Source organism: Cyprinodon tularosa, unplaced genomic scaffold, assembly GCF_016077235.1.
Source record: "Cyprinodon tularosa strain WSP-4 unplaced genomic scaffold, ASM1607723v1 ctg163, whole genome shotgun sequence".
NCBI classification, from domain to species: Eukaryota; Metazoa; Chordata; class Actinopteri; order Cyprinodontiformes; family Cyprinodontidae; genus Cyprinodon; species Cyprinodon tularosa.
Window position 1 is genome coordinate 52,040 of NW_024038467.1, and position 24,961 is coordinate 77,000.

General features: G+C 39.9%; 1 protein-coding gene across 4 annotated transcripts in view; it reads right to left on the reverse strand.

Annotated features, from left to right (window-relative positions):
* lnx1 (ligand of numb-protein X 1) overlaps window positions 1-24,961 on the reverse strand; it is a 54,475-nt gene that overhangs the window by 21,191 nt on the left and 8,323 nt on the right. Inside the window, exon 1 of one of the 4 annotated variants that reach the window (XM_038280698.1) lies at window positions 17,244-17,396. The exons of the other annotated variants lie outside the window; for them this stretch is intronic. Coding sequence (XP_038136626.1) covers window positions 17,244-17,335 — 92 coding nt within the window. The 5' untranslated portion in view covers window positions 17,336-17,396. Of the gene's footprint in view, window positions 1-17,243; window positions 17,397-24,961 lie in introns of those variants that run through there. 4 annotated transcript variants of the gene reach the window in all.

The following is a 24,961-nucleotide window of genomic DNA, read 5'->3' on the forward strand; positions in this document are numbered from 1 at the left end:
ATGGGAATCGAAAACCGGTTCCTGTTAAGAACCGGTTCCGTATTTTCCGATTCCATGGCATCGTTTGGCAGCTCACTGAACGATTCTTTTTTCGATTCCCGCAGCACCAGAGCCTAGAGCGCCGGCTCTGGGGAGCACGACTTACGTCACGTTTTTTACGTAAGTTACGTAAGTTACGCAAGTTACGCAAGTTACGCAAGTTGGAAGAACTATTCGAGGAGGAAGACAACGAGCTGCGGTCACTTTGTGAATCAAAGCCCCGTCTTTCCTTAGCCCAGAGGGTAGATCAGGAAATCCAGCTCTATAAAAGCTTGCCCTCCATCCCCTGCAGGGATAGCGCCACACTGTGGTGGTGGAACAAGCAAGATACGCTGCCCTTGCTATCTGACTGGCTGAAAACTACCTCTGTGTGCAGGCTTCCTCCACCCCATCTGAGAGGGTGTTCTCCACGGCTGGAGACACCATAAGCCCTGAAAGATCCTGTATCCTTCCAGAAAAAGCAGATATGCTCATCTTTCTGCAAAAGAACTGTTAATTTTTCCTACTACTGTTTTATAATTAGTATTTTTTGTTATTTAAAATAGGTTATTATCCCATCATTTGTTATTAGACATTGTTGGTTATTAAGTTTGTTCTTGTATATTTATTTTTCATTTAAACACAGATGTTACTCCAGTTTCACATTTCCTGTGGACATCTTGATCTTGTTGAGTTTGTAAGATTGTGCAATAGTTAAGTAAACAAAGTTGATTCTGATAATCAAACTGTTTGTTCTCCTTTTTCCCCCAAATTGGAATCGAAAAAAGAATCGATAAAGAATCGAATCATTTCATAGAATCGAAAAGGGAATCGGAATCGTGAAAATCTTTTCAATTCCCAACCCTAGACACAGGCCTTCACTGATAAGTGGAAAACAGCTTTCTTCTAGCTTGCTTGCATAGATGTGATTCTCTCCCCACATTAATCTTATTATCACCACCTTTATGGCTCTGATGAAAAACTTAGTGTCTTTGGTTAAATGTAATATGACTAAAAATCCAGTGCCTCTTTGAAACAGAAATTACTTCTTTTTTTTAGCTGTGATTACATAGCGCATGCAATTAATTGTCCATCCCTGACATGAACTGAAAAGTTACGCCTTAACCAACCCTACATCAATTTTAACAGTTCTTCTATGATGCTTTCTTAAACTCAGTTAGATTGGGTGGGGAGCAACCGTCGAAAATATATATTTAAAGTTTTGTCACAGATTTAAAATTGCTTGAAGTTTGGACTTTGACTAGGCCATTGTAACAGGTGAATCTGCTTTAATGAAACTGTTACTAGCTGCATGTTTCAGGTCATTGTCCTGCCGGAATATCAATCTTTAGCTCAGTTTTCTTTAGGTGTTCTAACATCTGAGCTCAAGAGAAGCATCCCCATGTTATAATGCTGACATTAGTTTGATCTGAGGAATATAGTATTAAGTAGTGTTGCACTGACACCGGTACCAGCATCGTAGCACTAATGGTGGTATCAGTATCAACGAGTACCAACAAATAGGGCACCGATACCATTTTGAGAGCCAAAAGTTTATTCAACTATTGTCAGCTATTCAAGGGAGGCAATAAAAAGTTCTACTGGATTCACTTTGTATTAGTCTTTTTCCTGCTTCACAAAGGTAAACTTGATGGTATCGGTATCGGCCAATACTGCAAAGTCATGTATCGGATATCGGTATCGGGACCATCGGGGCCAAAAAATTTGTGTCTGCTTATGATTGAAAATAACTAAATAAATAGGATTAGCGCCTTAAAAAATGTTTTCTAACAAGTCTCTGAGGCCTTTCCAGGATAGATGTATTTATACACACATTGGATTTCAGAATTTATTTCCCCATACTGTTTACATTTGATCACAACTGCACTTTATGGAATGGAAATGTTAATTTACTGTCTGAAAAGCTGTACTAAACGAAATTTTGATTTGTATACACTCTGTGTATATAAATGACAAAAAAGTTGTCTTAGTCTAAGAAAAATCAAATTCTCTTCACTATTTCGATCTCTGAAGGTTGCATCCAATTTTAGGTACAGTTATCAAAGTAGAGGTGGCTAATTACACGTGCATACCTATTTTCAGCTTTTTCTTAAACAATTTGATGCACTTTCTGTCCTACTGACAATTTAAAAAAAAGAAACCTGAATTTTGCCATTTTAGAAAACATGCAGGGTAGGTGAATTGAACAGTGAGACCGGTGATGTATGGTAGCTTGCTTTCATAATGAACCTGTCATGATCGGTACACGAATGTGACCCAATTATGCAGAACACCACGACACAGGAAACAGATGAAAAGTTAACAGAGTTTATTGAATACAATCCAATGATAGTATGTTCTGGTTCTGGTCCTGGGCAAACGGGTTCACCGGAGTCTGTGAGGAAGACAGTTAGTTAGCTGGGCTCTTAGCGGTTTGTCCTTTGATAGTCTCTGGTGTGTACCTTGTGGGTCCTTGAATGGATCTTGGAGAGGAAGGTTGTTGGAACTGGAGAGAGTCTGATTAGCTGAGTCCGTTAGCTGCTTCAGCGTCTTGCTTCTAGAAAGGTAGCAGACCTTGACTTTGGATTTCCAGCTCTTGGTCCAGAGCTGCAAGAGAATCCAGGGGAAGTCTTCAGGTTTGGCTCTGAGGGCAGGCTCGGCGGGTTAAGCTCTACCAGAGCTTCACGAAGGAAGATCAGGTTTTCCAACTGGCTCAACACTGCGGCGTTGAGGCAAGGTCTGAAGACAGCTTAAGTAGAGGGTCCTCCTGATGATGGTAACGAGCAGCAGCTGTGCAGAGGGCTCTGCTCAGGAGGATCCACGGCGGACTCTGCTGGAGAAGAGAGGTACTTCTCCAGCTTCCAACAGAACCTTCTGCAGAGGCAGTCTGAGTCGACCCAAACAGATTCCTGTTAACATTTATTAAAAAGGTCAGGCTCTCAAAACACTGATGGGAGCAGATTTCAGGTTTTTCCTTCAGGCTGCAGCCTCTGCTGTGAGGAAGCCTCACACAAAGACTGCTTATCTGACCTCAGCGCTCAAACAGCAGCTCTCTGAGATAACGTACCACCTGTACACTAAGCTACAAATACTCTGTTGGCATCAATTTTTGGCTTTTCCAGTGTGAATTCATATCACAGTGTGAAGCTACCATGACATTAGCTTTACCTTCAAAATGTTGATAAAACATCCACTTTTAGTTGCTTGTTCACCTTCCAGCTCACAGTATCCACACATAGGATACGTTTTCTCTGCCGCATTGAGCATGACTGTAACTGACAGTTAACTGAGTACAAAGTGTAAGAAATCATCCGCTGGTGAGGAGAGAGGGCGAGGAGTCGACACCACATCTGAATATGGAACAGAAATTGTTTGATTGTTGTTACACTGAAAGACAAATTTAATTCCTGAGCTCCAGATGTCTTCTGTCTGTCAACAACAGTGTAATCACTGCACACAATCATTCTCTCTAGTGCGTGTACAAATGCTCACTTACACTGCAACAGTAAGAAACTAGGGATGTGTGCATACATCGCAAGCATTTCTCTGCACACCAGAGTGTTTTGTTTTTGGAGATTTTTTTTCCACCCTCCGTAAGCCATAAAGGCTTCATCAGAGGCAGGAATAACTCTGCCTTGTGTCTCCGACAGTCTCTGCGGAGCCATCAGCACAAACATTAACTCGGTTTTAATGAGCTGGATCAGACCCAGGCTCTGCTTCACCGGTAGCTCCGGAAAAAAAGAAAACACAGGTGGTGTGGCAGTTTTCTCCTGTTCTCTGCGACTTTTTTTTTTTTTTTTTTTAAGTTTTAGCCAAATAAGACAGTAAAAGTGAGGTAAAATGACAAAGATTACTTTAGAGTCACAAAGAAATAAGAATGTGAGCTTCTTAGCCAATGCCGAGTTAGGACCCCGAGGGCTCCACATCGCCAGAAGCAGCATTTTGTCTCAATTACAGAGCTGTCTGAGCAGGTCATGCTCTGTGTCCACATTTCACAGAGAAAATCATTTCATACAAAACTGGGTTCTACATCTCACTTGTAGCCATGAGTCAGATTCCATTCAGATATAACATTACACCAAGCTGAATGCCTATTGATCGCCTTCACTCAAACTTCATCATACACTGCATGTGTGTGTACCTGTATGTGGACAGAGCCCCTCTGAGGCTTGGCCATTCACTAAATAAATTGATAACTACCAACAGCAATATGCCACTTAACCAAGTGATGTGGTCTAAGAGAAATCAATATTTGAGTGGACAGGCAAGGAGAGGGCAGCTTTAGTCAAGTCGCTCACTGTCAGACGGTTTAAAATTGAACATTTGATTAAAACCCTGGAGTGTCTCATAGGGATGTCACATGGTGTGACAACGTTCAGTCAGTCTGGGGCTCCGAAACAATCTTACCCAAAACTTTTCGTCCTGTTGTTACATTTTAGATCATCTGAAGCAACAAAAGCAATTATTTCAGTCTATTATCTGAAAAAAATCTAAGCATAAACAACTGATGATATTTAGCTTAATCTTAAAACCAGATGTTTCTTAACCAGAAAATGACATAATCAAACTGGTTTAAAATATTGCTGAAAAAAAATTGCCTTTCAATCTTATTTCTATCACTTGCTTTTTCTTATAGTAACTTTGCCTCATCTGTTCCTGTTTGGCTGTGATGCCATCCTGAAGAGAAATATCAGCTGTGCTGCTTTCATCAACACTCTTGTTTCTGGATGCTGGAGATAGGCCTGTTTTCCAGTGTGTTCCTGTTTCTCTGACCGTGACTGGCCGGGTGTGCTCTCTTCATCCTCTGATATGGGAGCTGGGAATTTTTCCTCTCCACTGTCGCTACAAGCATGCTTAGTGTGGGGGATTGCATTTGAGTCAATGAGTCGATGCAATCAACTGGCTTTCCTTAGATAGAAAACTTTGAATCAGTTGGACTGTATGATCTGGTTGAACTGTAAAGTGCCTTGAGATGACTTGTGGTGTGAATTGGCGCTATATAAATAAACCTAATTGAATTGAATTGAATTTTCAACCTAATTATATAGAAACTGTTTTCGCCTCAACACACAGTTTAGTGCTTCATTATATGTCCAATAACAATCTGATGATTTAAACTTGGACCAATTCAAATATTCAAAGATAGGAAATTCCTGCCGGTTATCAAAACAAGCAGCAGTATTAAATCGTAGCTTATTTTGTAACTAAACAAAAAAGCCTGACTTAAATATACATTGCTCTAATACACGTTGCTCTGTTTCAGCAGAACCTTGACAAAACTTACTCATGCATTCAACTTTAGCAGAACTGAGTAATGAAACTTTGTTTTCACAGGTCTGCCTAAAAAGACAATCAGACAGACTGCTGCTGCCAACACCCTCCCAGCTCTGAGATCAGTTCACCCTGGCTCCCCACATCCAAGAGAATAGACTTTAAAATACGTCTGTTAGTCTATGGCTGTGTTCTAATCCAGCAACTTATCCTCTCAAGGCTAAATTTGTAAGCCGATGTGGCGGGTAATTTTTGGTTTATTAAAAAGTTTTATCTTTTAAGCACAGATTCCAATCTCTGCAGAATGGGGGCTATGAATCTGATATCTGTGATGACGCTACTGCTGCTGAAGTTCCTCAGAAATGAAGTTAGCACACAGAACAGCAGTAAGAATTTCGGCATCCATATTTTGCCTGCTTTGTGAGTCAAAAGTCCCGGTTGCTAGGCAACAGAGAGTACGCTGAGTGAGGGGTGGGTACAGTCGGAGAAGGCTGGACCTGTTTGAATCTATAGCTAACCTCTTCCAGCCTCCTCATTTTGATAAAATCGAGCACACCTCATAAATCACTGAACAGCTTAACAAGAAATACATTACAGACTTACTCTCAGTTTATCAACCATCCACATCTGCCAGGTCTTCTGTACCAAATCTACTCTGCATACCCAGAACCAGAACCAAATCGCTTTTAGTTGTTATGCTTCACTGATCTGGAAGAACCTCCAAAAAAACTTTAAAACTACCAAAATCCTTTGTTACCTAAAGTCAAGATTAAAACCTATTTCTTTAGAGTAGCCTTTGACTGTGCTTTTTAAATGTCATTAGGAAGGTCTTTGAGACCATATTTTTCGTTCTATCAATCATTTCCTTTTTTATGTAATCATCTTATCAAAGTATTTTACTTTTATTCTCTTTATTTATTCATGTTACCAACTGCAATGTACTTTTATTTTTCTTATGTACAGCACTTTGAATTTTCTTCCAGCTCAAATGATCTATAGAAATGAACTTGCCTGATAATGTTGACCAACAACATTTACTGTTTCCTTTTGAGTCATTAACTTCATCAGGATGAGGCCAGACTGATAAGTATAGTAATATTAATACTCAGCAGTTTATGTGTTTTTTAGGGCAGATAAATTCAATGTTTCTAAATTGAGCATCTAATTCATTATCTTTAAAGTCTTTGGATTTTAGATTTAAATTTGCCTTTGTATATATAGATGGGATCAGCAAACAAAGCTAAAAATCCTGATTTTTTAAACCAACGTTTCCACTTAAAGCAGGGCTTTTATGTCCACACTAAAAATAACATTGAGCTTGCGCATCTCCAGCTACATAAAGACAAACATTATTCTGACTTCTATTCTTCCTTTCAAGAAATAATGCAAACGTTTTTTGTCATTTAATTAATCGAATTTAGTTTCTTTAACACAATTGTTTCATGTTAGTAGGGTCGAACATAAAAAATCGTGATATAGTAACTAAATATGATTAAGTAAATGCCAAAAGCATTATTCTTTTCAGTGAATGCTTCTGTCCATTTCGCTGGACCTTTTACTCCAATGACAAAGCTATTCTAATTTGCCATTTTTTCATGGATGATCACAAAGATTAGTAGGGGCTCATTAGCACTGCTGTAGCCTTGACTCAGTTATCACATCATCTCTCTAAATCCAAGGATCTGTGGAGAGATAAAGAGTGAAGACACGTGCTCATCCTTCCAGCGCTCTCTCCTCCCCCTTCCTCCTCCTGGTCCCTGTACAATAACAATTACTCGTAATGCTTGCAGTGATGCAGTGGTCGTCCCGATGCACCCTGGTTGTGACACACACAGTCTTTTTCTTGTGATGTGCTATAAACACCAGCTCACAACTCATCCGAGCCTGTGAAATTCTCCAATCCTCTTTAGGAGTGAGTGGATTATCCTTTCTAACCCAAATACACGCCGCCCTCCCTTACTGCAGTGGACAATCACGTTAGGCCTCCCTCCTACTGCAATGCAAATTACCCTTACTGAAGAAACAATGTCAGATAAGGTGCACAGATACAGGAGAGGATTTTTATTTATTTAATAAGTCTCAGAAACAATGTTCTCTCATACGTTCATTATTCTTACTAAGGAACAGTTTCTGCACAACATGAATGACTCTCCCCCTTTCCTCCCTCTAACTCCTTTAAAATAGTGGCAGCCACCTGTTCTCATTCCAGCCAGCTTTTTCGGGTTCTTTAAAAATCCCAGGCAACACCTGATGTGTAAAAAAACAAGAGAAATGAAAGCATTTCCGGCAAAAGGTGGCCTGCAGGTTTTTCTCACAACACAATGTGAGAAATACAGTAGGTGTGTGTTTGTGTGAAAAGGCTTTTTGAGCCATGTGTTGAGTGTATTCTTAGAACGCTAATGAATGTGGGGATGCACAAACACAGTTGGAGTTTTATCCACTCATTAGTCAGTTTAGAGCTCAAGGGATGGTTGTTGTTTGCAGCTCAGATTGTCTTAACCAACTGCCCATGGCAGGAAAACAAAACAGAATATGCTTTTTGCCTTCATACTGTTAAAAGGTAAATAGCTGTTGAGGCATGTTCTCAATCCAATTTTCATTGCTTGCAATATACAGTACAGAAAAGGCAATGTTGAAAAACAACCTTCAGTATCTATTCATTCAATGGGAGCCCAGGCCTTACAGCACAGCCAATCTATCTGATTCAATAAGAGAAGATAATTTTTCTGAACTAATATTAAGCTAAAGCAAAAATATAAATTTTTCTATGCATAAAAAAAAACTGGACTAATCCCTGGAGACCAATATGTTGCCTAAAAGCAAATAAGCAGCGTTTACAATAGAGGAGCCTATTCCTGAAACCCAAGCAGCATTCTGTTGTTATTGTTGCCTCTCTGTATTTCTACTGTATTCACCAATCAGAAAACAAAGTACGGGTGTGGATCCTTTACACAAAAACAATGAAGACATTGATCCAGTCATATAAGCCTAAACTTATCTACAGCTCGTGTCATTTTGTTAAATTCATATGTGATGGAGTTTTAAATCAGTAAAGCCTGTTTGCAGCCCTGTGTGGCAAAAAAAGGAGAAAAACATTCAGTAAGGGCAATATTTGTTTATTCTTTGTGTTTCAGGCTGTTGATGTTCAGAGGCGAAAATAGAAACTATCTCCCCTCCCACATTCATTAACAGAGCATAAGCTATAAAAAGAGACACACAGATAGATGATGTGTTTGTATATTTGTGGAAGATAATATTTTTGGATATGTCACTCAAACATTTATGAGTAAAGATAAACTTCCTATGAATAGGAAGTGATTCTAACTTGCTACTATGTTAACAATGTGAAATGATGTACGGTATGGCTTAAACAAAGGTTGTAACTGGTGTTCCCATTACCACAAAACTTTACAAAACCTGGAATTTGTGAATCTCTTTATAATTTTTTTGTTACACCTAGTGCCTGTAAATCTTTTAGAAAGTGTTCTCACCACTACAGAGTGAGTAAGTATGTCTGGGTCGATAGAGATAATGGACTCCACAGAGAAAACATTCAAACTATGTGTAAAAAAAACACCTGAGGTAAATCAAAGTTTCAAAATTTACAGATATAAAAATGACTTGCATAATCAAAAAACAGCCAAAGAAGAATAGTGCCAGTTTGACGTCGTTTTTGAATGGATTGCTGAGAATTTTTATTCTTAAAAGTACCCCTTCATTAAAAGTAGATGGTATTTATTGAAGAATGAGTTATAAGTAGGCGGAAAAATGGCTACTCAAGTTCTATGCTTCTAAATTATAAGCTTCTAAAAGCTTATATAATAGTTCAAAGAGTGTTGACCTAGTGGGTTAGAGCACTGTGCTGAGAAGGTTGCAAGTACCTGGTTTGATTCCTAGAGTTTCCTTGAGCAAATCCCTTAACCCCACACTGCTCCCTGGGCACCACACAATGGCAGCGCACTGCTCCCCAAGGGGATGGGTTTAATGCAGAGAACGAATTTCCCCATTGTGGAACAATAAAGGGATTTACAAATTTTGTAATCACAAAGTTATGTGCAAGTTTTGATCTTTCAAACTACAAATTAAAACAAGTTTGACACCCTTAAACAGCTCACATCTCCAAAATATTGTTGTACTTTATGTTAGAACACCTTTAGAAGCTTTTAAATCCTTCCTAGAATAATTTAAAGAGGGGCTTTTGGTTAACTTTTCCTATGTTCACGTTTGTGTAAAATGAAGCCTCTACAGGTCCTTTTCAAAATATTAGCTTACTGTGATAAAGTTCATTAATTTCCATAATGTAATGATAAAATGTGAGATAGGAATTTTGGGTTCTCAAGAGATGTATGCCAAAATCATCCGTATAAAGACAATAAAAGACCTGAAATATTTCAGTTAGTGTGCAATGGATCTAAAATATATGAATGTTCAAGTTTATCATTACGTTATGGAAAATAATGTACTTTATCACAAAATGCTAATTTTTTGAGAAGGACCTGTATCTCCACTCCACCACCAGTTTCAGGCTTGGGGGGGAAACGGCCCTATTGTTTGCTCCTGTTCATGCATATCTATCAAAATTAAGTGCTATGTTTCGTGCCGAGGTCTGAGCGCAGAAGAAAAACTAATTTCTATAAATAAATTTCTTCTAATTGTCATTTCTCTTCGTGTGAGTTTTTCAGATTTAAAAAAGATTGACTTGAATGAATGCAGTATGCAAACATGGCTGTGATTATATGATCATTAAATAGTGTTTGCATAAGAGGTTTCAGAGGTTGAAGTTTTTGAAAATGGTAAAAGTCCTGTTCGGTCTTTGCCAGATAATATGTCACCTGCAACCACTGAAAATCCCTGATACTAAACATGTCAAGATGCTGAGAGGTTTTTTCTTCAGCGGCTCAGATAGTAAATATTTACACCTTGTTAATTTCACCTCAATTATAAAAAGTTAACCATTCCTTTAAGTTTGTTTCATAAAAACAGACAGAGCGGTTTAGGATAGCACGACATAAAGACACAGAAATCCAGTTAATGACGAACCATGGGAGTGTTAATCAGATGATGTGCCTCTGTGTTGACTGGATCCGCCTGCTGTGAGGGGTAATCCCATCTGCTGCATGAGTAGGGGGTCAGGACGCAGAGATATAGGCAGTCACTGATGTGGAAAAATAATAACTGTCTTCCAAAAGACAGACCTGCAAGTCACACTGAAAGCCTCGATCTGTTGGGTGTAACTTCTCACCGCCTTTGAAGCCAATTGCGTGCCGAAAACAAAAGGAAAAGTGTGGGGACGAAGATAAAGATTTGTTTTAAAATTTTCCACTGTGCTCCTGTGCAGCGACAAGCAGCCAGGCAGGTTTGGCATGTTCTATGCAGCTGATTGTTTACAGGAACAAAAGATAAGAAGCTTTCTGTCGGCATGATATAGGAGCAGTCCGCCGGTTAAAGCAGCTCAGAACTCTGACTCATCCTTTTCTAGCCAATCAATATTGGTGATCATTGGTTGAGTCCTGACCCCATGATAAAACTGGAAGGGTATTTATGCAGCAGTTTACCGTGTCAGTGTCTAGTTTCTACCAAGTAGGCAATCCCTTCTTTTTTTGGTCAAGTGCAAGCAGCGATTTATTCTCTGCTGCCTGGCTGAGCTGGATCTCAAGCTCACTCATGCGCCTACATCCTACTCAAAAGTGGCTGCAGTAGTATCACAGAAGTTGTTCTTTTCTCTCTGGGTGCAAAATTATTTAACAGTAACTCAAAATGTGCCATACAGTGTATGGCCACAAAGAACCCTTGCAAGGTTACTGACCCACATTGCTTTTTGCACCTTTTATATTTCATTGTTCTTTATGTGCCACTGTAACCCCTGGCAATGTCCTGGTTTCTCTTCGGGCCATTATACCTGCATCAAAGCCCAACCCACACTCCAGGCAGTCTGTGGGGATCTGCTCACGTGAGAGATTAACTGCACGCCGCTCTCCTCTCAGCTGTCAGTTACAGTCTGCTGCCCGCCTGGCCTGCTCCACAGAGCCTTCCTACAGATTAGCTCACTGCAGACACAAGACTAGGAAGTTTTTTCATCCTAGTAGAGTCAAGCTGTAAATCCCATAAACAGCAGCCAGACTTTGAATCAGTGATAGGCAAAGGTTAGACACAATCCACACTTCCTAAGTTATACATCTGAGAAAGTGGGCCAGTTGATGTAAAGGATTCATTGCAGATTTAACCATGTGCTGCACTGCGGAAACAATATGCATCTAAGTTTAGTAAAATACTTTTTCTATGCCAGAGCAAACTTGGGTCCATCTATAAGCCTTCCCTGCATGCGGATGCTTATGCTCCCCTCACCTTTCTCTCATGCTGTTTTCTGCTTGAACAGTTCCAGAACTGAGAGGAAGGCACTGCTGAAGCTAACACTTTGACCTGCATTCGCTTCTCCTTATAAATAAATGAATACATATTTCATTGTTGTTTGTGACAGAGTACAGTGCTCACACATGAATTGTAAACCCTTTAGTTACATGATGTTTGTTTAAGCCTTTTATTCCCTTAATGAAGAGATAAGAAAAGCTTTTTTAAAATCTTTTAATGTTGAAAATACAAAATTTTAAGTATTTAATCTGAATTGAATTTGAAAGATCAACTAAAAGTAGTTTAAAATTATGAAGTTTGAACAGTCCATGCATTTTTATTAGAACTCCTAAACAGATTCACCTTTTTAATTAAATTATTTTATGACTTGTTTTTTTTTTATCAAAAGTTCAGTCTGATTGGAAGGCTGTATACATTTTAAGAATATATATAATCAATTCTTAAAAAAAACAAACACTTTTTGTGACTTTAAAGGTGTCAGCCTAACATTTTAATCTACTGTTAACTGACCTGTTTTATTTCTAAACTCTTTCAGAACCTAGTTAAATGCGCAATGAAGGAAGTCCATCAAATCTTACATGTCGATTTGTTAAAGATTACGTCTTCAGACAGAGCCTCCAGATTGAGTCGTAGAACCAAGAGGAATCTTTGAAGTATTCACATGAGCCATAGGTGTATGGGGGATTAACACTGACACTGACTAAATCTGTGACACATTCAATTACTTAATTAAAAGAAAACGTGCTGCATGTCATCCCTAACACGCATTTCTTTTTAGCACCAGACCTTTTCAGCTCCATTTCTCTTTCCATTAATTTTGAAATGTTTCCCTCATCCCTGTTAGAGAAAAATCCTGCCCACAGCATGATGCTGCCACCACCGCATTCATTTTTTCTCAATGAGGAATTGCAGAGTATAGGGCCAAATGATCAGTTTGCTTAAAAAATATTGAATAAACAAAAAAAAAAAATCAATCATGTAAGCAAATGCTTTTTTAATAACAGATACACTATATTGCCAAAAGTATTTGCTCACCTGCCTTGACTCACATATGAGCTTAAGTGACATCCCGTTCCTAATCCATAGGGTTCAATATGACGTCGGTCCACCCTTTGCAGCTAGAACAGCTTCAACTCTTCTGGGAAGGCTGTCCACAAGGTTTAGGAGTGTGTTTATGGGAATTTTTGACCATTCTTCCAGAAGCGCATTTGTGAGGTCGCACACTGATGTTGGACGAGAAGGCCTGGCTCTCAGTCTCCGCTCTAATTCATCCCAAAGGTGTTCTATCGGGTTGAGGTCAGGACTCTGTGCAGGCCAGTCAAGTTCATCCACACCAGACTCTGTCATCCATGTCTTTATGGACCTTGCTTTGTGCACTGGTGCACAGTCATGTTGGAAGAGGAAGGGGCCAGCTCCAAACTGTTCCCACAAAGTTGGGAGCATGGAATTGTCCAAAATGTCTTGGGATGCTGAAGCATTCAGAGTTCCTTTCACTGGAACTAAGGGGCCAAGCCCAGCTCCTGAAAAACAACCCCACACCATAATCCCCCCTCCAACAAACTTTACACTTGGCACAATGCAGTCAGACAAGTACCGTTCTCCTGGCAACCGCCAAACCCAGACCCGTCCATCAGATTGCCAGATGGAGAAGCGCGATTCGTCACTCCAGAGAACGCGTCTCCACTGCTCTAGAGTCCAGTGGCGGCGTGCTTTACACCACCGCATCCGACGCTTTGCATTGCACTTGGTGATGTATGGCTTGGATGCAGCTGCTCGACCATGGAAACCCATTCCATGAAGCTCTCTGCGCACTGTTCTTGAGCTAATCTGAAGGCCACATGAAGTTTGGAGGTCTGTAGTGATTGACTCTGCAGAAAGTTGGCGACCTCTTCGCACTATGCGCGTCAGCATCCGCTGACCCCGCTCCGTCAGTTTACGTGGCCTACCACTTCGTGGCTGAGTTGCTGTCGTTCCCAAACACTTCCATTTTCTTATAATACAGCTGACAGTTGACTGTGGAATATTTAGGAGCGAGGAAATTTCACGACTGGATTTGTTGCACAGGTGGCATCCTATCACAGTTCCACGCTGGAATTCACTGAGCTCCTGAGAGCGACCCATTCTTTCACAAATGTTTGTAAAAACAGTCTGCATGCCTAGGTGCTTGAATTTATACACCTGTGGCCATGGAAGTGATTGGAACACCTGATTCCAATAATTTGGATGGGTGAGCAAATACTTTTGGCAATATAGTGTATCTAATGTTGAGGTATTTGAACATGGTACAGCTCATTTCCTCCTTTTTACGGTAGTTTCCCTCATTCTTTGACTTCGCTTGGTGTGCACATGTAAAATACACTACTCCTCTGATAAATTCACTGAATTTGTCTTTCTCCGGTTTTTATGTGTTTTGGCCCGAAAGTTGCAATAAAACGAAGTGTGATCCTGACTACAGATCCGGGATTAATGTTCAACCCAGTCAAAAATCGAATTATCTGAGCCTGCCGCCTCAGACACGAGGCTGGAATAGGCCCGGCATGGTGCCCAGTCGTCGACTGTGGTTTGACCTGATATAAACAAATGATATGTATTGTTCAGGCTGAATGAGCCGGATTGGCTAATCCTGTTAAGATGCACCCATGCTGAAGATGTCCGGCGCACTGAGACTGCGCTGAAGCTCGCAGTGATCAAACACCTCGCAGATGAGGGCTGAAGGGACGGAAGCTAAGCTAATCATAGCGTTTAAGACATCTCAGCTCCGACTCAAGAATTAACTTAGATTAATCATGAAAGCTCTACAGCGCTGCATCGAAGGGAATGAGTCCAGTGGTGTTTATGAGTTAGGAATGAAAAAAGATCCCATAAGCAGAGGCTCTCCTGTTTGTGCCTGTGCTGCGTTCTTGTTGACTGATGCTGACAGAGGGAAAGCTTTTGATCAGAGAGAAATATTTTTTCTCCCCTTGCGATGAAAGTTGCATGTATGCACAAGGAGTATGACGTACATAGCATCCTTTGCAAACTGATGTGTGGGAAGGCAGAGTACAGCTTCTCTCTTTTTCTCCATGCTGCATAAACTAACTGTAGTAATCACTTAAAACCAAACGGAGCAGCACTGTATTAAAAAAAGAAAAAGAGAAGGATGGAAGGAAAAATGGAGGAGGAAGGAGGAGGCCGCTTCAGCACAGGCGGAGCCGGAAGATGCTCCTGTCAACATCTTGGATAAAGACGAATGGTGTGGCACTGCTCTCCAGCCATGCAGAAAAACACCACGTCCGTGTTTGTTTGCTCCTTGTTTCTTTCCATGTCAAGTCATAATCAGCAAAAAATAAATAAATCCTGTCCGAAACACTTCACAAAAACTGACATACTGTCTACAACGCTCCCCCCCCCCCCCCCCCTTTCTTTTTTTTTTGCAAGCTTTGGGAACCCCAAGCAGGTCCTGGTTGGTTCCAGGGATGCTCAATGCATCACCATGGCAGCGTATGTACGGCCAGATGGAAGCTAGACGGAGGAAGCGACCTTTTACCCTCCTGTCTTCTCTCATCTACAACATGCTACCTTCTCCTCACTGCTGCACTGCTTTATTTTAATCCATCTGCCGCTCATCTCAGTCTATCCCCCTTTTTTCCTCCCTTATATGTCCTCTTTTTGCATTACTGTCTAACTCCGGCTCCTGGTCTTACTGCCCCAAAAGGATCATTTTGTATGAAGACATCATAAAATGCAAAGACTGCTCAAGAAAGACACTCCTTTGTTCAATTATGAATTGTGCAGTTTAATGGCATGGCCTCTGTCAAACTGAGAAGAAAAACAAAACCAGCTCAGGGATCAGAGCTCTTTGACTTCCCATGGAGCGGCTGGATGTAGTCGACATTAACTCCCACACAGTGAGGGTCTGGGGGCCAATACACAGCTCAGAGCGCCGTTCAGAAGGAAACAAAGCCAAGAATGAAGACACTTTGATATACAGTGCAATGGTGTACAAGGACCTCTTAGAAGGTTGGTTAATTATTAAGGCTGACTGGGAGCTTTCATTCAATACAGATTTGTGGTTAATAAATTTGGAGAGTAGTCTCTTTTTCTGGTCTGTAGGAGCATCAAATCTCCTGCCTTAGCATTGACAATTTTGACTGCATGCAAAAAAAGTGTTTCATCCAATATAAAGGATAAAAAATAGCGTTGTTCTCATTCTGTGATTATTTAAAGAAAACCTAGCAGAATTGACTGATAGATGTGATGTATAATAGACAAAAATGTGAGTAAGGAACTCCGCCAAACTTTACAAACTGTAACAAAAACTAAAAAAGCAAAAGGTGTGTGTGTGAAATTGCTTTCTTGTTTTGCTTTTTTGCTGAATGTAATTCTTTTAAAACATTTTAGTGGCAGCATTTTGTTTCCTGGATAGAAGAGAAACAATGACAGAGAGTGAGGATGTAAGCAATCTTAACGGACAAAAAGTATGACCAGCTAACCTTTCAACCAGTTTGCTTCACAGACGCTAGCTAAAGACCCACTTTACAGGTTCTAACTAGACTGGACTATATTTGATCATCTGTAGATAAACATCTAAAACAGAGAGACTGGTTTAACTGAAAAATCTGCACTGAATGTATATTCGTTACACAACAGCTTGAGGGATCAGAAAACCTTTAAAAAAAGAAAATGGAGTATTTTCAGCGATTGTGTATATCTTGGAATGAGAGCAGGAAACAAAGAATAATTTTTGGACCAGTCAAACATGTACTGGATTATTTTACACCGATTACACTTTTTTAAAAACATTATTTAATTCATAATGCCTCTTTTTCTCTTCAGGAAAAGACTACTTGCACATAAATATATATCTTTTTAGTGTGTGTTTTAATGCATCATTATACCCCTTGTAGTTTTTTTCTATTTTGATTTTTAAAAACACTACCAAACTGACAGGAGGGATGTCACTGTGCTCTTGTTTTTCTCTGTTCGTAAGGTTTCCTGCTCGCTCAGGTTTAAATTCTGTGCAAATGAGAAATGAGAACAGTTGACTATCCGTTTTTAATGCTGAGGTAAAAGTCTTTTTCACAACCCCACACTAAAGTTACAAACATCCAAATGCTTAACAAGACTCAGCATCCATACACAGCGCTTAAAATCCACAATTTTGGGCAAATGTGTGCTGACATTCTGCTCCAATCAATACAGCACTTAGGCTCTAACTTACTCACATAGATAAATAGAGGAAGGAAGAGATGCTCTGCTGCAGTGTTGCTCTGTAAGACCCAAACAAAGCACTACCTGCCGTTCTGCAGGATCCCAGCCAGGACCACAGCGACTGGCAACCAAAGCAGCAGAAGAGTACTGACTGAGCACAGAAGAGCACTCTGACTATTCACGTGATGCTCCAAATGTAAACATTGGTGTAGTTCATAAATCCGCATGGAAGGATGGAGTGATGGATCGACGGGTGGATGGATGGATGGATGGATGGACGGATGGATGGATGGATGGATGGATGGATGGATGGACGGATGGATGGACGGATGGATGGATGAATGGATAGATGGATCGGGTAAAGGATGCAGAATTAGGCGGAGTGTTGTACTCACAGTTCGGAATAGAGAATGTGCAGGTTGCCCAAATTGTCTGTGTAGTTGGCCGGGCTGAGCCAGGGCAGAACAAGCAGCAACAGAGCCTTCATGATCCACCTTAACCCCCCCCCACCCCAGTTCTCTGGTCCCTGATTTTCCCTGAAGCTGATCCTTCCTCCTCTCCCTCCTCCACCTCCAACTCTGAGACCCTAGCCGTGCTGACCCCCCCCTCTCCCCTTGGCGCTCGCCTTCCTTCAACAGAAGCACTTTCAGATGTGATTTAATCCTTAACTTCCTACCTTGTAACTCCCCCTCCCCTCTGCTCTTCCCCACTTCTCTACTTGTGTCTGTGCGAGTTTCTTCTTCTTCTTGTGCCTTAGGCCGGCTGCCTGGTCATCTCAGCTGCAGAGCCAACTGGGCTGGTTGCCAGAGGTTGAAGATGGAGCGAAGGAGGAAAAAGCAGCCAAAGCAGGTGCAGAGCAGAAGAAGTCCTGTTATGGAACAGGGGGAGAAGGAGAAAGTGCAGGAATAAAAGGAAAGGGACCCATGCAAAGGTGGCACATTTGGAATACAATTTGAGATGTGCAGCCCCTTAATCTGCTCTGGGCACTGCCGAGTTGTAAGAGGATTTGTGCTCGTATGCACTGCGAGCGGGTGTGTGTGAGTGTGTGTGTGTCAGAGAACAGCGCAGGCTGTGACTTATACTGCCGCAGAAACCACTGAAGGGGGGGATGGAGCAAACCAAACTAGAAGCAAGGGAGGGAAAGTACTTTGTTCTCCCCTGATTGGCTCTGCCCTGTTCACATGCACCCAGTTCCACACATACACCCTCAGACATTCACACACACAGGTGCCAGTTCTGCATTCACCTCCCCCTGCCCGTTAGTATATCACTCCTGCAGCGGAGAGAGAATGTGTTGCTTTCCATTGCCTCACCCCTGGTTTACAGCAGTGGACTGCTCCTAGTGCAGCAGATTGGTCTGATCGCTTAAAAGAATCTGCCTACAAGCGTTAAAAAAAAAAAGAAAAAGAAAAAAGAAGAGGCAGAGCATGACCAAAACACACCGTCAAATCAATATTCTCTGCTGGGATGGAAGCTTGTTTGTCAGAGTGATGTGAATAAGAAAGATGAGGATCAAAAGGAGAGGATATGAAGCATGTCTGTACTGAACCAAGTGAATTTAAACAGTCTAGTTTATATTTTTATATTTTGTGATGAAAATTATATGACAGACTGGAAGCTGGGTCATTTATTATTTTAAAGGTAAAAGCCATTTGTCATCAGCACTTGTCTTTGATTGATCAGGTAACTGGAAAAAAGACTGGAGGAGATTTTTGTGCTGACAAATTTAAGCAATGACTGAAGAGACCAAAAACTTAGAAAAATGGAATTACATGTGTATTTAAAATGATGTTTTTTCGACCTGTTTCCCTTTTTCTGCTGTTTGTAGCAACGCATGATGGAACCATAAGGTTAAAAACCAGTTATAACCAACTAACCAAACGGCATTCAGTAGTCACTGAACACGTGTGAAGAATATGTATATGCCTGGGCTGCATGGAGGCCCAGTTTGTCTTGCAATGAGAAGATCCTTGGTTTGATTCCTGCATGGAGTCTGCATGTTCTCCCCATGCATGTGTAGGTTCTCTCCATCTACTCACAGTCCAGAAACACAACCTTTCGGTTTTGTTTCTATTTTAATTTATCTATACATTTGACCCATCCCTTTGGGGAGCAGTGGGCTGCCATTGTGCGACGCCCAGAGAGCAGTGTGGGGTCAAGGGTCTTCCTCAGGGAGCCAGAGTGGCAGTCTGTGGGAGTGAGGCTTGAACTCAGAACTTTAGGTAGAATTTTGGTAGAATCATAGCTGTTAGAGAGCATGTCAAAAGCTTCAGGCTGAGGTTCACCTTTCAGCAGGCATCTGTCCTTAATATACAGTTAAATGGTTAAGATTACAGTATATCCATGCATTAGAAAGACTCAAAGTCAAAGTTTAAATTGGTTTCATTGAAAAAATGTAGCATTATTTAGACGTTAGTGTTGGCAGAGGATATTTATTAGATCTTATTGAGCCTGAGCTTTTCTAAAAAGAAGAAAAGACAAAAAAATCACCTCCAGTTGTGCAAAGTCTTCATAGACACATATTCTAACTGTAACTACAACAAAGTAGACATTTTATGTAGAAACATGAAAACCCATGATATCCCAATTAAGAATGCACATTAAAGTTTCTGATTGGGAAAATACAAAATGTGGAAAAAATCTAAATGGCCTAATTAATCTGGTCAGATGCTGGATGAATTGATGAATTGTACTAATTTGTCTCACTGGTTTTGCTTCTGTTTTATCTCCTTCCCTGTTATTGCATATTCATAATACTGTCTGATGATCAGGAGAAAGTCCTTTAACATGTGTAAATACCCTGTCCCACTAAATATTTCATGGATGGAGGTGGTGTGGTAACAAACTGTATCTGCGTGTTAATGGATGCATGTGAAAGATTCAAGACATCACAGACCCTCTGGTATTTGAACACTATGCACAATAACAGGACCACAGGGCCAGCAGGAAATGGAAAAGTAATTGGATTGTGACAGGATGCAGTTTTTGTGAACAGAAGCAAGTTTGCCCCAGAGGACTCATTTTATATGCTTGTGCGTCAGGTAGCACTAACAAAAACGGCAATATGACGTACAAATGAACTCATATTCTCTCATTCTATTACACCATTCCATTTTCCATGCAAAAATGTCAAGTCTTTACTCTTCCAGAGTCAGAGTTTTGTTTTTCCTTTCACTATATAGAAACGATGTGCAGAAAAAACTGGAGAAATGTATTTGTTACTCTATAATAAACAATGCTATCTTCATCAGTTTTAAGATATGAGCACAAATTGAAGCACATTTACAACAGAAACTGTACAAGTGTTTACACACCTATAGTTTCTTCACTTTTGTTTGTTCACTTATTTCTTTTTTTCTGGTTGTTTGATGTCTTTTAACCGATATATTTTAAGCAAAACAAAAGTTTTAACTAAAAATTATGCCAAATTCTTTTCTGTTTATTGATTTGATGTGTGGATGGCAGTAACAAATCTCAACACAGGAGGCAGTTTAATTAAAAACATTGTGCTGCTCTTATTAGCACCTTTATTGGTACCATTTCAAACAAAATATTCTTAAAAGTGAATTGAAAATTTATCCTTTTTAAAAAGATTCAATTCCGTTTATTTCTATAGCGCCAACTCACAACACATGTCATCTCAAGGCACTTTACAGTTCAACCAGATCATCCAGTGAAATTATTTCAAAGTTTTCTATCTAAGGAAAACCAGTTGATTGCATTGACTCATTGACTTGAAGGCAATCCCTCACACTAAGCATGCTTGTAGCGACAGTGGAGAGGAAAAACTCCCTTTTAACAGGAAGAAACCTCCAGCAGAAACAGGCTCAGTGTGAGCGGCCATCTGCCGAGGCTGACTGGGGTTCAAGGAGACAGAAGCAAAGACACAAAAAGCAGCTGCAAAAGGCGGCCCCGTCCAGGAAACACACAGCCAGGCATGGATGCATGGAACTACCTGCACTAAACAGTCTCGGTATAGTTGTTTCAGCTCTCACCCTAGTGCAATCACTGTGCTTACATGTAAAAAAAAGGAACCTCACAATGAACTAGAGTTAGAATTTTTTTTTTACTGGTTTATTACCTGTATTATTGGGAGACAAGCACAAATAGACTAAATAGTATCAGACCAAACGGACTAAAGCCAGACTTACTCAAGACAATGGAAACAAAAGACCAAGGGGCCTTAGACCAACGGGGTCGGACCAACCAGACAGGTTGACTCAAGTCAAAACAACCAGACTCACACCAAATGGACTCAGACCAAATCAATTCTATTTAGTTGGACAAGGACCGACTGACCTAGAGCAGATAGATAAGACCCTAATATAGCAGGTATTATCAGTCCAAAATGAGACTGGACCTAAACATCTTCAGAAAAGCCAGCCTTATAGAGAAGTATACAGCTGGTGCTTTTCTTGAATCATTTTGTCTTAGTTTTCATGGTGATTGTCACCATGTGAGGCTTTGCTCATTCTTCAAATGCGGGTCTGCTGTGGGAGCTGAAACTAGTTCAACTTCAAAAGTAATCAGCTGATGTGGGTCTGCTTTCTGATCAAGATGCTTCCACTGCACTTTGCTTTGCAAACACCAGATCAGACTCAGAACTCACTAAAGTGATCACATATGCCTCTGACCACCTTCGGACAACTCAGAGTCAGCTGGACAATACAGCTTTAAAAGGGGATGTCTGTGATTTGCTGGATCTATCTCCACAACCTGTTGCTGGTTAGGTGGATGATAGTGGATGGAGAAATGGAGTTTAAGGACCTTACCACATATTTCTGTAACTGTTTTTTAAAGGAACACATGCTTATTTTGCAGATTTCATGAGTCTATTTTTACTTCCATTTCAACTATTTGTGATTTTCCATTGCTTTTTAGTAATTAAGTCAAGACAGCTTTTCTAAACAGGAAGCAAAAGAAGAAAGCATAAGTATGCTTGAAGCAGTCCTGCAAAATCAAATATTTGTACTAAAGCTGAAACTAAAAAGAAGAATTACATGAAAAACATGAATGTGAGTATCATTTGAACAAACAAGAAACAGGTTCAAAGAACCACATGTGTTTGCATGTCAGAGTACAACAAAAATGCTGTGCAAGCCCTGACAGCAAACCAACGATTCAGCCACAAATCACAGCGAAGATGTTCCTGTTTATATCAGTTTTCTTATTTGAAGGCCAATAAAGGTCATGAATGATTACATTAGTATGATGTCAGCCCTGTCCAGATGGCCAAGTCTCAGTCATTACAACTTCTGACCCACTGCCAGATTTTTGGGTGGAAACAGCCAGAAATGATGTACTGCATTATCACTAGCATCAAAATACAGGCAGAGAGAACACTGAGGTCATGCATTCTGGCTGTTCGACTATCTTTATGTCTAGATCAAATTTATTCCTCCAATACTTCAATTGAATGTCAGAGACTTGTGATGTAAGAAAATCTTTACTTCCTGAGCCAAGTATGGAGGTACATAGATTTAGATAATGTGAAATAAAAAGGTTTAATGCTGGAGTCTGGAGTGAGGGAAAATAATGACAGAAATGCCTAACACAATTATTTGTCAGATGTTCCTGTCTGTTATCTATCCATCCATCCGTCTGTCCAACTATCCGTCCATCAGTCTATCAATTCGACATTATTGCCTTCCCTTGAGGATTTTGTTTTGTAAAGCAGTGCAACATTTTTCCATTTGTCATCAGCATGTTTTGCTCTAGTTTACTGTGCCAAAGTTTTAGCTCTGTATATTGTACAAAAGATTTTGTATAACCTGAATGAATTTGTATTAGCCTTGCACAGTTATTGTAAATCATCTTGTTACTGCTATAAACATTACCTTGTGTTGCAAGTTTACCTGAATGTGTTCTCCAGAGCCGTGCATAACTCTAGGAGTCGGAAAAGGAGCATGATGAACTGCTTTGTTACAAAAGAATTGATGAAGCATCTGTTGCTTTCCCTGTTTAATCAAGCATTAGCCACAAGTAACACTAAGCTTATCTTCTTTCCATTACATTTAGCTTTTAAGGAATCTGAACAGCATCTCTTTCATCTAAAATCACAAATAGGTTAAAGTTAAACCTAAAGTGGATAATTCTAAACTAAAAGAGATGTATCAAAATCAGTTATTATTTATTCAAACTGAATATCTTTATTAAAACACAGAAAAGAGAGTGAATTTTAAAGACCACAATATAGTTGACAGAACCCCCCCCCCCATCCCCCCATCATACATAACCTCTGAAAGCTTTTATTGTGAAATCTATGATGAAATAATAAAATCTTAACTCCACTATCTTTCGATCAAATAGAGCCAGCAACCTTCTTCCAATGAGGCAACAGTTCTGCAAGCAGCTCATTGTGCAGCACCGGCGTAAACAAACTGCTTGCAACTCAATTTATAACTGCAACTTCTGGAGTTCTTAATTACATAGGTAACAATCAACCAACACCTTGGTTAGGTTTGCCCTCTATTTGCCATGGGGCATAATCCGTTTGCTGATATGAGACCTTTTGCCATCAACCTTTTAAGCAATACCTCTCGCTGAGATCTAAAAGAAGATTATTAATGCGTCAAAAAAGAAACTACTGGTATGGAAATCAGATGCAAATTAATATCTCCAGCAATTAAATTTGACATTTGCTTGATGCATTATGCAACTTGACTTTTCTCTGCCAACTCACCATTATAACTTCACACTAATAACACAGTTTGTCTCCTTAGGTTTGTCTTCAACCATTTATAATTCTTCCAGACTAAAGAAGGAATTAAAATAAATTTACTCAAGCAGAAGTGTTTTTCATTCATTGTTAGAATCAGTGGAGCATGATAGATATGTTGAAATGGGTTATTCACTCAAACCTTTTCACATCCTTGCACACAATGTGTTTCATGATCTCTGTGGATGTGGCCTCTCACCTCTACAGATAACACTCTCTAACTATGGGAGAGCAGCTGAATCCTTTTGGGAGAAAGTCTCAGAGATCCACACCTCATTATGACATTCACACTACATGAGGGGCAGCAGAAGAGAGAAAAACTGACAGAGAAAAAGGTTGAGCAGAAAGCATTGCATTAGAGGAAAAGTAATAAGAAATCGCAGATCCAATCCTCGAAATATAAAAAAGGATTTTTAAGGATTTTGAATCTAATTCTGATTTTGACTTTTGAATGTAACTGAGTAGAAACTTAATGCTTCTTCTCCAGGATGTTTGGTGGGATACATTAATTATTCCAGCAGCACTTGGGTCAGGGGAGCCTTAACAAGCATTAATGTGGGCAGACCCACACTGAGAGAAACTAAAGTGTGGCCTTTTAATGATATGTAAGCAGATGAGCTGGGCCTGGAAAGATGAAAGCCCTGTTGGAGGAGAAAGCCTGTCTTCTGGGACAGTATCTGGTGGTTAATGATTAAGAGCAAAGAGAAAAGGAAAACCTACAGTCGGTCTTCATGGCAGATTATTGTGGACAAGTACAGATGAAAAGCTAGAAATAAATGGTAAAGAGAGGTGAGCATGCAGGTCAATGAGAACCCTTTGGATTGTATGACACTGAGAATAGAAGTTCGTCTTTTCATAGCAGTCATTACAAACATACTTTCAAAAAAAGTATTATTATGTTTTTCTAAATATAACCAGTGTCTAAGGAATTGTTTTTAATATTCATCCAGTTTCGTAATTCTAATATTGAAATATATCAAACTATCTGCATATTTTTCAAGCTCTTAGTTTTTAGCACTGAGCCCCATGAGAAAAAGAGGAGCGATCCTGAGGAGGATAGTGATGGTATTTCTTATAATATGTTCTCCCTTGAACACAGTAAAACATTGTTAAACAATATTTAACTGACAAACTGCTGAAGGAAATGAAAATCGATTTTAACAGATGCCTTTTGGTGGCTCTAACCAAGCTTGAGTTGCAGCTCTGATCAATAACCTGATTTTTAAAATTTTTCTCAACGTCACATTCTGGTTTTAAATCCTAAAGAAGTACATTTATGAAACACGTCGCCCAAAAAATTCAAAAATCCCAAATGCATTTGTGTGGATAGGGTTATGCAATTTAGGTTTTTTAGTAAATTTAATAAAAATTTGAGTATAAAGTATTTGGTTACAT